This window comes from Crocodylus porosus, unplaced genomic scaffold (genome assembly GCF_001723895.1).
Source record: "Crocodylus porosus isolate Cpor-Errol unplaced genomic scaffold, CroPor_comp1, whole genome shotgun sequence".
NCBI lineage: Eukaryota > Metazoa > Chordata > Crocodylia > Crocodylidae > Crocodylus > Crocodylus porosus.
This window is the reverse complement of record NW_017728949.1, coordinates 61990705-62002896: the sequence shown is the minus strand read 5'-3', so window position 1 is coordinate 62002896 and position 12192 is coordinate 61990705. Positions and strand designations below refer to the sequence as shown.

Below are 12192 nucleotides of genomic sequence, written 5' to 3'. Positions count from 1 at the left end.
CCCTGATAAACTTATAGGTGGCCATCAGATCACCCGTGAGCCTGCACTTTTCCAGGCTAAAGAGTCCCATGGCTCTCAGCCTGTCGTCGTAAGGTCTGTTTTCCTGACCTCTGATCATGCGCGTGGCTCTCCTCTGGACTCTCTCAAGCTTCTCCACATCCTTTTTGTATTGTGGAGCCAAAAACTGGATACAGTGCTCCACCTGCGGCCCCACCAAGGCCGAGTACAAGGGGAGAGTGAGGTCAGAGTTTTGGTGGCTTTACTAGCCGCAGCATCACATTGCAGGCTCATGTTCATCTTGTGGTCAGTGATGACCCCCAAGTCTCTTTCTGGTATAGTGCTAGCCAGCATAGCAGTGCCAAGCCTGTGAGGATGCTGCAGGTTTTTCCTCCCAAGGTGGAGAACCTTGCATTTTTTGGTGTTAAACACCGTCAGGTTCTCATCCGCCCATATGTTGAACAATATGGGTCCAAGGACAGAGCCTTGAGGGACCCCACTGGTCACAGGGCACCATGACGAGTGACTTCTGTCAACCACCACCCTCTGGGTCTGACCACGGAGCCAGTTCCCCAGCCAGTGGATCATGGTGGACCCCAGGCCACAATTGGCTAGTTATGCCAAGAGGTGATCATGGGATACCAGATAGAAGGCTTTTTGAAGTAAAGATATATGACATCAATCTCTTCTCCCTTGTCCAGGTGATAGGTCACCTGGTCATAAAAGGAAATGTGATTGGTCAAGCAAGACCTACCCACAACAAACCCATGCTGACTGTCTGTCAGGATGTTGGCCTCAGCCAGTCCATTAAGGATGGCCTCTTTAATAAACTTTTCTAAGAACTTCCCCAGGATGGAAGTCAGGCTGATGGGCCTATAGTTAGCCGAATCCACTTTCCTCCCTTTCTTGAAGATAGGCACCGCATTGGCCTTCTTCCAGTCTTTGGGCACTACACCAGAGCGCCAAGAGTCCTCAAAGATCCATGCCAGGGGCTCGGCTATGACGCTCGCCAGCTCCTTGAGTATCCTGGGGTGCAGGTTGTCAGGGCTGGCTGACTTGAAGGTATCCAGCTTCTCAAGGTGTTCCTTCACGAGGTCAGCATTAATGGAAGGCAGGGGATCTCGCTCACCCAGACCTGCCTTTCCCGTAGCAGGCGTGGGCGTCCCATGGGACTGATGAAAGACCGAAGCAAAGTACCTATTTAATAGGTTGGCTTTTTCCTGGGTGTCAGTTGTCCCATCTGGTTCAACAGGGGTCCAAATGTTACCTTTGCTTTGCTTTTCCTCCAGCTCCCCACATATCTGAAAAAGGACTTTTTATTGTCCTTGATGCTTGAAGCTAGTTGGAGTTCAGCTGCAGCCTTGGCTTTCCTGGTTTGCTCCCTACAAGACTGGACCAGTGCAGAATAATCCTCCTTGGAGGTGAATCCCATCCTCCATCTTTTGTAGGCTTTTTTTTTTTTTTAAGCCTCAGGAGGTCTGCTAGATCCTTGGAGAGCTGGGGGGAGAGGGGGCACTGCTGTGCCCTCCTGCTGCCTTTCCTGCAAGATGGAATCGAATTAGCTTGTGCATTGAGGATTGCTCCCTTGAGGAGCAACCACTCTTCCTGAACTCCCCTCCCACTGGGGTCGTGGTCCCTTAGGGCCTCACTGACAAGCCTCCTGAGCTTGTCAAAGCCGGCTTTCCTAAAGTCAAGGACTTCCATGTTGCTGACTGACTTGCCAGCTTTACAGCGGATGGTGAAGGTGATCAGCTCATGGTTGCTGTCACCCAGCTTCCCATCAATCACTAGGTCGCCGGTTAGGTCATCCCTATTAGCCAGTACCAGGTCGAGTAGTGCTTTACCTCTCGTTGGCCCATAGACTACTTGAGTCAGGTAGAGGTCATCCACGCACGATAGGAAGCTTTGCGACCCCTTGGATTTTGTTGAGTGATCCTCCCATGAGATGTCCAGGTAATTGAAGTCACCCATGACAACCATGGTCCTGGAGCGTGCAGTCTCAGCCAGCTCCCGGGCAAACTCCTGGTCAAGCTCTTGACCGATGTCCTTGAGTGCACAAGAACTGAGTATTTTTAGAGTAATTTTGGCCTTATTTATGTAGATTTTCACAAGGATATACCTAAGAATTCCCCTAGCACCAAGGACCTTCTCTGCCAAATATAATTTTCCTTCTTCAAAGCACGGGAGTTATAGAGCATTGCAAAGTAATGATTACCCAAATTTACTTTGAGACAGATGCCAAATATGGAGAGTTTCAGTTCAGATGATTCACAGGAAGTTTTTCTGCCACAAATTTAATGTCTGGACAGGTATACTTGTCTACCAGCTTCCCTCCCTTCCACTCCAAAAGGAAGAGGGTGAGAGTGGCTTGCTCCCTGACAGCCTGCCCAGCAGTGAGCTGTCTGGGAGTGCTTCCCCCCTGTCTGGTCCAAGCTGATCTGGAAAGACCAGTCTAGGGCCCCTTGCTGTGCCACCAGCGCTGATAGAGCATCAGCTCTTGCCTGTGCTCTGCCATGTCCTGCAAGAAGCCCAGCCTCTGCAGCTAGAACATCAGCAAAAACCAGTGTTCTGGATGTGGGTCCTGAGAACAGCTCTGCTCCCCGTAGGAAGGGCTGAATATCGTTCCTGTCCCATAGTACTCTCTCTTTTTTGTAGTACTACAAAACTCAGTTTCTACTGCTACTAAAGCTTTCAGCAGACATTATTTTTAGTGATACAAAGTTTGTAGCACTGTAAAAATGATGTCTGTTGAAAGCTTTAGTAGCAGTAGAAACTGACAATATAGACTCACAGGATTTGGCGGGGGGGGGTTGTTACAAGAAAATAAACATTGCATAGATTATAGGATTGCCTTTTTTAATAGAAAAAACTATGATAGTCCCACTGGCAAAATGTTTGGTTTTTAGCTTTTAATTGTGGTTCTGTTGCTGGAGTTGTACAGACAGCTTTGGGAGACTTGTATTCCAAGGTTAATTTTAAACCCCATAACTATTCCAATTTGGAGTAGTCCTGTTGATTTTAACTGGCCTATTCACAATGCATAAAATGAAGCAAAGTGTAAATCTTCTTGGGATCAGGGCCTGTACAGTACTGGCAAAAGTTGAGCAGTATAGAGCATTCAAAATACGCATATGCGCAATGCATCTTTAAATTTGTATCATGGTCCCGTTATGTTCTTTATTTTTATGATCAGTGAACTCTTTAGGTTGACTACTGTTAGTAATTTTCTTTTCAATTTACAAATCAGCACATACCACAAATGATCCTTTTTACACCTTCATACTATTTTTCCTAATTTTTAGACATTTTTCATGTGAATAAAGAGAATGCAAGGAAAAATTTCTTAATATGCATTTCATAGAAACAGTAATCTCATTTTTGTATTTTTTTTTGGCTTTTAAGTTTCTGTAGAATACACTTGAGAATCTGATGGTTTTTTTTAAATCTGACATTAAGAAGTTGCTAATTTCTATATTTTTTGTGGAAAATTCTGTTTTATATCTGAGGAGGATTCAACTGTTAAGTAAAACCTATTCTATTAAAATGAAGGCTAAAATGAAGGATGCATTGGGCAACGATAATTTTAATAACCTTATGTCATTTTAGCCATTGCTTTATTCTTTAGTAGAAAGAATGGTAGGACTGTTTCCATATTGCCTCCTGCAGAAAAATGCCAATATTTAAAAACAAATTCTCTGCCACTGTAAATTTTGGCAGAGCATTGCAGGTAAGTTTGTAGCTGAGCCTTAACTCGTCTCTTAGTATGTGCACATTAGGGTTAGGGACTGAGATGTTCTGACAAAAAAAAAAGAACAGACACAGACTGAATCTTGGAACTGGATAGGAAATTTTCTTTCCTTCCAGAAATTCACAAATGATTTGGTTAAATCCTCCCCTTTGTTGGGAGAACATGAACTACTGGTGACACTTTGGCTCTTATGTGGGTTTCAGTAGTAGTTTTTATTTATTTATTTTTTGTGAGGGGTTGTCTATGTCGGAGAAATTACATCAGCATCATTCCCTATTTGGATACTCTTATTTTAAGATGACGGTGACTTTTGTGGTTTAGCTTTAACTCCAAAGTGACAGAAATGATGATGGCTGGGTGTGGGGGCGTAGGGAACTTTCCCCCCCAATTCAGTATCCCAGAATTGCAGCATGATTTTTTAAGCAAGGAAGCTCTTTTCTTTGTTGGAAAAGCAGCAAGCCTGAAGATGCTCTGCATGCTGTGCAGCTGCCAAAATGAGGGAGGCCTGTATTAACCCTCTCACAGCCATAGCTATTAGCAGAACATTGAAGTTTTTGCATGAAGCAGCAAGTGAGCTGCTGGTAATATCTTAATGAGGCTTATGATGTGGAAACAATACTTTATAGGAACTTGTATATAGAATTACTTACAGAAAGAACTAAACGTCTTGCAACTGTCCTTGCAAGGTCTTTGTTTTATCTGGATGCATGTTGTATGCAAGAAGATAAAGTAGATCAGTTTAAATTCATACTTTGAGTCATGCTTTTATGACAAACCCTAAGACTCAATAGTAATTCCAGGAATATCTGTTGAGCATCCTTTGTATACAATTTACCCCAGTGGATTTATCAGCACAGTTTGCTGCTGGGGTTCAAAACAGTAATCTGTCTTTTTTTTGAGAACTCTGTTGTGGAAGATGATTGATATCAGTTGATAAAATTGTTTGAAATTCCATTATACACTTTATTTGTACAATTTGTTCCTGGCTGAAATGTACAATGGAGAATGTAGAATGAGATGGAGTTTGGCTATGTGTGTCTATAATATCCTGTTTAATAAAGACCTACAGTAGGATTGTAAGTTCTATTTCCCTCCAGTCTTCAATTTTTTACCCTTTTCCCACATTTTGCCACTGAAAAAAGTACAGTTAAAAAGAAATTGTGGGAGTAAAGTTAAAAAAAAATAGAGGTGCACTGATACATCAGTCTGATGTAAAGAAAATTTACTGTATCGGAAATTGGCCTGATGTGGCTGATAGTTTGGCTGATAAATGCCCATCCGTGCATACAGCCATAGCACAGCACACAGGTGGGAAGGCGCAATGCCCAGTAGCTTGAAGAGCTGTGTCTAGCTGGTAAGTCTGTTGTGGTGGAAGAGGAGGGAAAGAGTGGGGATGGGGAGCCCCTTGGGTGAGGGAGGGAGTGGGGCGGGGGCAGATGCAGGATAGAGCCACAGCTTGTTCAGGAGGCGTGGGGGAGGGCAGCTTACACTGTTGCATGCACCCCAGGAGGCCATGGGAGTGGGGACGGCGCAGGGGGGACTGCAGCTGCGGGCTGGGGCTAGCGTCATGCTTTTCCCAGCAGTGGCTGGGCCAGGGCTGTGCTCGCTGGAAGGGGGGCTGGGGAGAGGGCTGCAGCCACTCCAAAATTCACAGCCTCCTTCCAGTGCTGCTGCTGCTGCCTGCCTCAAGTGCAGCCCCAGCCTAGCCCCTGCTGGGAAGAGCCCAGCACCAGCACAAGCCTTCAGCTGCAGCCTGTCCTGCCCCATGCAAATCCGGGGGACACCCCCCCCTTTCTCTCCCAGGGTGTATGCAGTGACGGGAGCTGCCCCACCCCTCTGCACCTCCTGGACCAGCCGTAGCTCTGTCCTGCACCCCCCCAGCCCCTGCCCCACTCTCTCTCACCACAAGGGGCTTGATCTGTACCACCCACACCCCTTCCTTCCCTCCTCCCCTTCCAACGCAACAGACTCACCAGCTGTATGCAGCTCTTTAAGCTGTCAGGCTTCTTATTAAAAATCGGATTGGTATCAGCCAATATGCCTCCTTAAAAATCGGCTATTGGTATTGGCCCCCAAAATGTCTATTGATGTGCCCCTAAAAAATAAAGTGAGAGGGAAGAGTAATAAAATCCCCACATTTTTGGTTTTTCCTTTTAAATTAACAGAAAACTTGAATATGAATATTTTTTAGCAAAAAAAAATTTAGAGAAAGGAACATTACTTAAAAAATTAAAATATTTAATGCCTTTCTACTATTAATATTAAAATAAATATTAATATCTCCACCCCAGGGTGTTGAGGGAATTGGCAGGGGTTATCGCAGGACCCCTGGCATGGCTTTATGAGCACTGGTGGTGCTCTGGCCAGGTGCTGGATGACTGGAAGAGGGCCAACGTGGTCACCATCTTCAAAAAATGGAGGACCCAGGCAACTATAGATCTGTTAGTCTTACTTTGATTCCAGGGAAGCTCTTTGAGAAGATTATCAAGGAGCGCATCTGTGAAGGGTCAGCAGTGGGGATGATGCTCAGGGGCAACCAGCATGGTTTCATTAGGAACAGGTCCTGTCAGACCAACCTGATTGCCTTCTACGATTAGGTCACAAAATCATTGGACACAGGTGTCGCAGTGGACGTAGTCTTTCTGGACTTCAGGAAGACCTTTGACACTGTCTCCCACCCCATTCTCATTAAAAAGCTAGGCGACTGTGGCATTGATGCCTACACAGTCAGTTGTCAAGCCGCAGTTGAAGTACTGCATCTAGTTCTGGGTGCCGCACTTCAGGAGGGATGTGGACAGTATAGAGAGGATCCAAAGCAGGGCCACTCACATAATCTGGGGAGAGCAGGCCGGACCCTACAGTGAGAGGCTACAGGACCCGAACCTGTTCAGCCTTCAGAAGAGAAGGCTGAGAGGGAACCTGGTGGCCATCTATAAACTTACTAGGGGGGACCAGTGGGGTATGGGAGAGACCTTGTTCCCCCAAGTGCCTCCCAGAGTAAGAAGGAATAACGGCCATAAGTTGTTAGAGAGTAGGTTCAGACTAAACATTAGGAGGCAGTACTTCACAGTAAGGGTGGCTAGGATCTGGAACCAACTTCCAAGGAAAGTAGTGCTGGCTCCTACCTTGGGTGTCTTTAGGAGGAATCTTGACAATTACCTAGCTGGGGTCATTTGAGCCCAGTGTTTTCTCCTGCCTGGGGCAGGGGGTCTGCAAGGTCCCTTCCAACCCTATATCTATGAATAATGTTAAACCTAAAGAAAAATGTTTGAGAGCATAGTGTTTCCCTTTCTGTCTATTTGTTATCGGTTCTTTTAGACCAGGGGTGGGCAATTATTTATGGTGGAGGGCTGCTTACTGAGTTTTGGCAAGCCATTGAGGGCCGCATGACAGGCAGCCAGGGGCAGATAAATATTAATTTTCTAAAATTTTTAGGGTCCTGTGGGCTGGATAGAATGGCCTGGCAGGCTGCATCTGGCCCATCCCTGTTTTAGACACTCTTCTCTTATCTTGTCTAAGTAGGCTTTTCAGTCATTAGAAGCTTCCAGGTGCTCCTAAAGCAATATTGCACATGTTCGTTTATTAAGATTTCTAAAGTGTGCCCAATTAGTGTGTTTGGTTGTATATTTGCATAAATAATGTGCACACACTATTTGTACAGAGGCATAAGAAAAGACGCATGCACTCCCACCCACCATTGGGAAATGATCAGTTTTATATTTTACCTTGATTATAAGCAAATTTTGATTCTTTCTTCTGAGACATCTATTCTGCTTCACTTCACAGCCGCTATCCTTGTGGTTATTAGGATATGTTTTTTTATTCACTCACTGATGACATTGATGATATTTGTCTTCCTTGTTCTAAATTGGACAAAGGCATGGGTTGTTTTTGCTTCCTTATTTTCATTGTCATGTACCTGTCCCATTTACTGCACTAGGAATCTTTGAAAAAAAAATGGTGCCAGGTGTCCTAAGAGTAACTGGGCTGAAGTGCTGTAGAAGGGTTGTCTGAGTAGCAATTTTTGAAACTAAGCAAGATGGTTCATTGGGTATGGATCCACAAGCAGCTGCTAAGCATTTAAGAGAGAAGGTCTGGAGTAAAGAACCAGTTTTGAGCTTATTTATTTTCCAGTCTTTTATTCTATGCATGTAAGTACGGTCTGTTCTTTGGAGATCTGCGTTGAAATGTTAGTTCCCCAAAAATCAGCTTAGGCAAAACAAGATCAGCACCGTAATGCTGTATTTCTTTTAGTTTGATGGATTTAAGCTCTACATTTTTTTTATTGATGCATGTTTGAATTGATTGTTTAGTTTTCTATATCAAGAGACTTCTAAGTGTATTTTCAAATTTGTTGAAAATATGATTGTCCTATAGCTTAAGAGAAGTTGTAAAACTCAGGAAGAGGGCTGCTGCTTAGACAGTCCCAGTACTTTATGCCGGGAAGTATGCTAATGTACACTAATATGTTGTTTGTGTTATTTAGATTGGCTTAGTTTGAGAGTATCTTATTTCCACAAATGCAGGTTGCTCTAACCTACTGGTTGACCTACTGCAGGTCTGTCCAAATTAATAATTTTGAAACTTTGTTCTGCCATTTTTTAATCAAGGCTCCTCCCCCCCCCCCCATTACTTCAGTTAAAATGCTCTGATAATGCTTACTTGGGCAAAAAGAGGCCTCTTTTGATCAGCTATGCTTGTTTTGCTGAAGAGATTGCAATTACGATACTTTTCATTTAGATTCATAGCATATTGTTACGCGTGGTTTTGTACTTTCATGTATGTCCCTGTATAATTTCATATAACCTAGATTGTGTTTCAGTTGCAATACCATGCTGCATGTTTCAAATTCTTTTTTCTTTTTGCTGTGCAATGGTGGGCGTTTGATAGCCCACTTTTATAACCAATGTGTTGTGCAGGTACCCAAAATTATTTGATATCAAGGTTTGAAAAATGCACTGAACATTTGGGAACCCACATATTCATGCACCCCTATCCTTCACAATTTAGAGAAATAATATAATCAGTGATGTTAGAAGTAAATACTGTTGTACAAGTTATATGATTTGCAAAGCAGCTACTGCGCGTAGTATCAGTTGTCCCTCTGGTACTTTCTTTCCCTAGACATAGAGGTTTTCAGGAAGAAGTTGGATAAGCATCTGTCTGGTCTATTCAGGAATTGTGCATCCTGCTTCTGTGCAGGAAACAACCAGTTGAAACTTCAGATCCCTTTTAACTGTGTGATACTATGCAGACGACCAGTCTGCCCCAACTGATTGCCCCTGTTGGTGACAGTGACAACAATATTGCTGTCTTTCTACAATTATGTTTTTATTCTGCTGCTATCCACCCTACCTAGAAATAGGTTTAAATTCAGGGTTTCCTCAATTTGGGCCTGATTCTGAGCAGCATGAAATGTTGCATTCAGAAGTGGCTTGAACTAGCAGACTTGATGCTTGGTTCAGCTGTTTACACTTCCCAGCCTCAGTGCCCCTTCATCTGGTGCCTGTAAAGACTGCAGTAAGCTTATGCTATCAGGCCTCCACAAACATAGAAAAGATGCACTGCAAAAGATGACCTAGATAGGGTGTATCCTGCTTGTGGCTCAGCACAGCTGATGTTATGCCAGGCGTATTTTAAAGGGCTTTGGTCCCAACCTCAGACCATGATTTCAACTATCTTTTCGTCTTTCTTCAGCTCGCATGGAGACTTTTCTCCCATTTCCTCATCCTTCAGCAAGGAAAGTGCAATGGAATGAGCTATTTTTGGAAGTCTTGGGACCCCTTTTCACATTTCTTTGGGGCCAGGTTCCCATGTAGACAGAGATAATTCTGATTTTCTCCTTTTAGGGTTACTATGTTGCAAGTCCTCACAAGAAAACCAGAAGCAGTGGAAGAACAAACTTTGACCCATCTGCCAGGAAAAATAGGGTAAAAATCTCATTCTTTTTCTTTATAATGTATAATTTAGAGAGAAGAAATTTAACTCATTTGAGTTAATCTAATCTTCAAACACTGAAGAACTGGTATCCTCGTGTTTGAAAATAGATGCCCCGAAGAGGAAGAAGAAGCAAGACTTAAAGCTTGCTTGTATCACAATTTTTGGGGGAGATAATCTCTTCTGAGTTGATTCATCCCAAACAGGAATATTCCACAAAGCCCCATGCTACAGTGGTGCAGAGTACTGGTTGTGGACACTCTCCCTGTGCTGCCACTGGGAAATTGGAAGTGGGGGCAGGTGCTTTCCGTGTGCAGCCACTGGGAAAAGTGGGAGCAGCATAAGCTGGGTCCTAGTGCGTGCGTGCCAGCCTGCCTCTGCCCCAAACTGGGTCAGTCTGGCCCTGAAGCCTGAAAAGTTTGCTGACCCGTGCGGTACACCATCCACTGAACATGTAGAAATCAGCAACTAGACAGGTGTAAAGTTTCAGAATTGCACTAGAAGCAAAAATATTAATAGGAAGTGTAATTAATTAATACAAATATTGATGTCAGAATTCTATCTTTCTGGTGATAAAAGATATCTGGCAGAGTAAGATGAGACACTGAGTAGGTCATTGGTAGCTCAGAGCCTTTGTTCCAACTGAATTAGATTTGTTTCCTTCCAGAAACTGATTGGTTTGAGACTTAGTCATTTGATAAAGTATGCAAATTTTCTTTGCTCCACAAAAAAATAGCAGGATTGGAAAACTGTCTTCTCTCACATGAACTTATCTGCAGTGAGCTCTACCTTCATGCTTAACCCAAAGGACGTTGTATACTCAGTGTGTGGTTCTTGCATGAATAGGACGTTCTGCCTCTGAACCACTGATCCTCTCATTTATGGACTCTTACCAATTGAGCGCTTCTAAGATGGCAACTCCTTTTTGTTGAAATTTCTGGAGTCTTATTTGTGTGGGATGCTGACTTAATTCAGTTCAAATGCACTGGGATTTCTCTTCTGAAGTTGTATCTAACTTGAGTCTTCATTTCCTCTAAAGTTAGGTTGCAGTTTAGGGAGTAGCAGCCTTTACCGTTTTGTTTCAGATTTGTACCTATGTTCTCAAGTTTCCACTTTTTCAAGGACTGTTGGTTCCATTTTTTTCTTCCTTATTAATTTAAATTTCTGTTTGTTCTTTGACATCCAGAAGTTTGGGTGACAGTTTCTTCTACACAGCAAGTGACAACAGATAATTAAAGCTTTTGCTGATGTCACCGTCCGGAGTATTCAGGTTTAGCAGAGTGAATATATTAGTAGTAAGACTATTTTGGGTATCAGAAGCGGAAAGCTTCCTGGCTAGGTACAGGTATTCAAAATACCCAAGACAGAGTCGATCTAAGTTATGCAGCTTTCTGTAAGCGGTCTAGTTTAGATCAGTCGCCAACAGAACACGTTTGCCTGTTGGGGCAGGGGCAGGAGACTAATTTTAGACCGGGTTCCACCATTTTTAAACCAGTCTGTGTGCCAAACTTCTGTTCTGTTACATGTATAGACTGTTTCTGATCACATACTGGTAAAAGTGTAATGTCTCCCTGGCCCCTGAGACAATGTCTAGGAACCACATGAGTTTTCTTCTTTGTTTTAGGTATTGAACACTTAAACTTGAAGAGGTTTATTGGACAATCCTGCATTTCACAGAAATCAACTATAGAAGTTAGAGATTGTGGTAGCACAAGAACAGATAGATTATGATTTCCTATCTAAGTTAATTCTGGAAAACATGGGTGTTGGCTAAATTTTTATTCTTTTACTCTGAGTGATCTAGTCTTGGTATTTTTGAACATATAATAGTAGGACCTAGAACTATGCATCATGCAGATGATTACTGTGTAATCTTCTCCCCTGGGTTCTGCCAGTTGACTACATTCCTAATGTCATATACTGCTGTGCCCTGTTGCAGGAAAAGCTGCATATGTGTCAGATATGTAGTGGATTTATGAATGGAATAAATCTTCATTAGGAATGAAGATAAGGCTGGCATAGTGAGAACAATTCAGATAAAAAACGGTTTGGGGAAAGGTTTTATATTTTCAAACTGAAAACTGATGTTTAAACATTATGTGGATCTGTTTGATTTTAAGTGTTTGGATAGAATTTCTACTCTGCAGATATCAAGATGTTAAATTGGTTGTAAGTCGTCATGATGGAGAATGCTACTATGCTTCTGGACAGGAAGATTTGGCTTCTTGGGCTACTAATTGCCTATTTGTTGCTTTAGGGACAGTGCCTAGCCACTACTTAATGAAAGTGCTTGAACTGAAGTGGATCTGAGCCACATGCTCAGCCTGCTGAATTGCTTCCATTGCTGGCCATGTTGCTGCACCGTTAGGGGAGGCAGAATTTGAAGCTGTACTCTTTAACTTGTGCTGCTTTGCCTTAGTGGGTATGGAAATGATCACCCCATAAGCAAGTTTACTTCCTTTTCCTCTTTTCCCATGTAGCAAGAAAGAGCCAAATTTATCCCTTTCTCA

General features: G+C 43.2%; 1 protein-coding gene across 3 annotated transcripts in view; it reads left to right on the top strand.

Moving 5' to 3' along the window:
* Nucleotides 1-12192, top strand: part of ZNF148 (zinc finger protein 148) — a 50980-nt gene that overhangs the window by 14258 nt on the left and 24530 nt on the right. For 2 of the 3 annotated variants that reach the window (XM_019553850.1, XM_019553852.1), the window contains one exon: nucleotides 9595-9675. In XM_019553850.1, coding sequence (XP_019409395.1) covers nucleotides 9602-9675 — 74 coding nt within the window. In that variant the 5' untranslated portion in view covers nucleotides 9595-9601. Of the gene's footprint in view, nucleotides 1-9074; nucleotides 9676-12192 lie in introns of those variants that run through there. The other variant, XM_019553851.1, reaches the window with a different exon arrangement.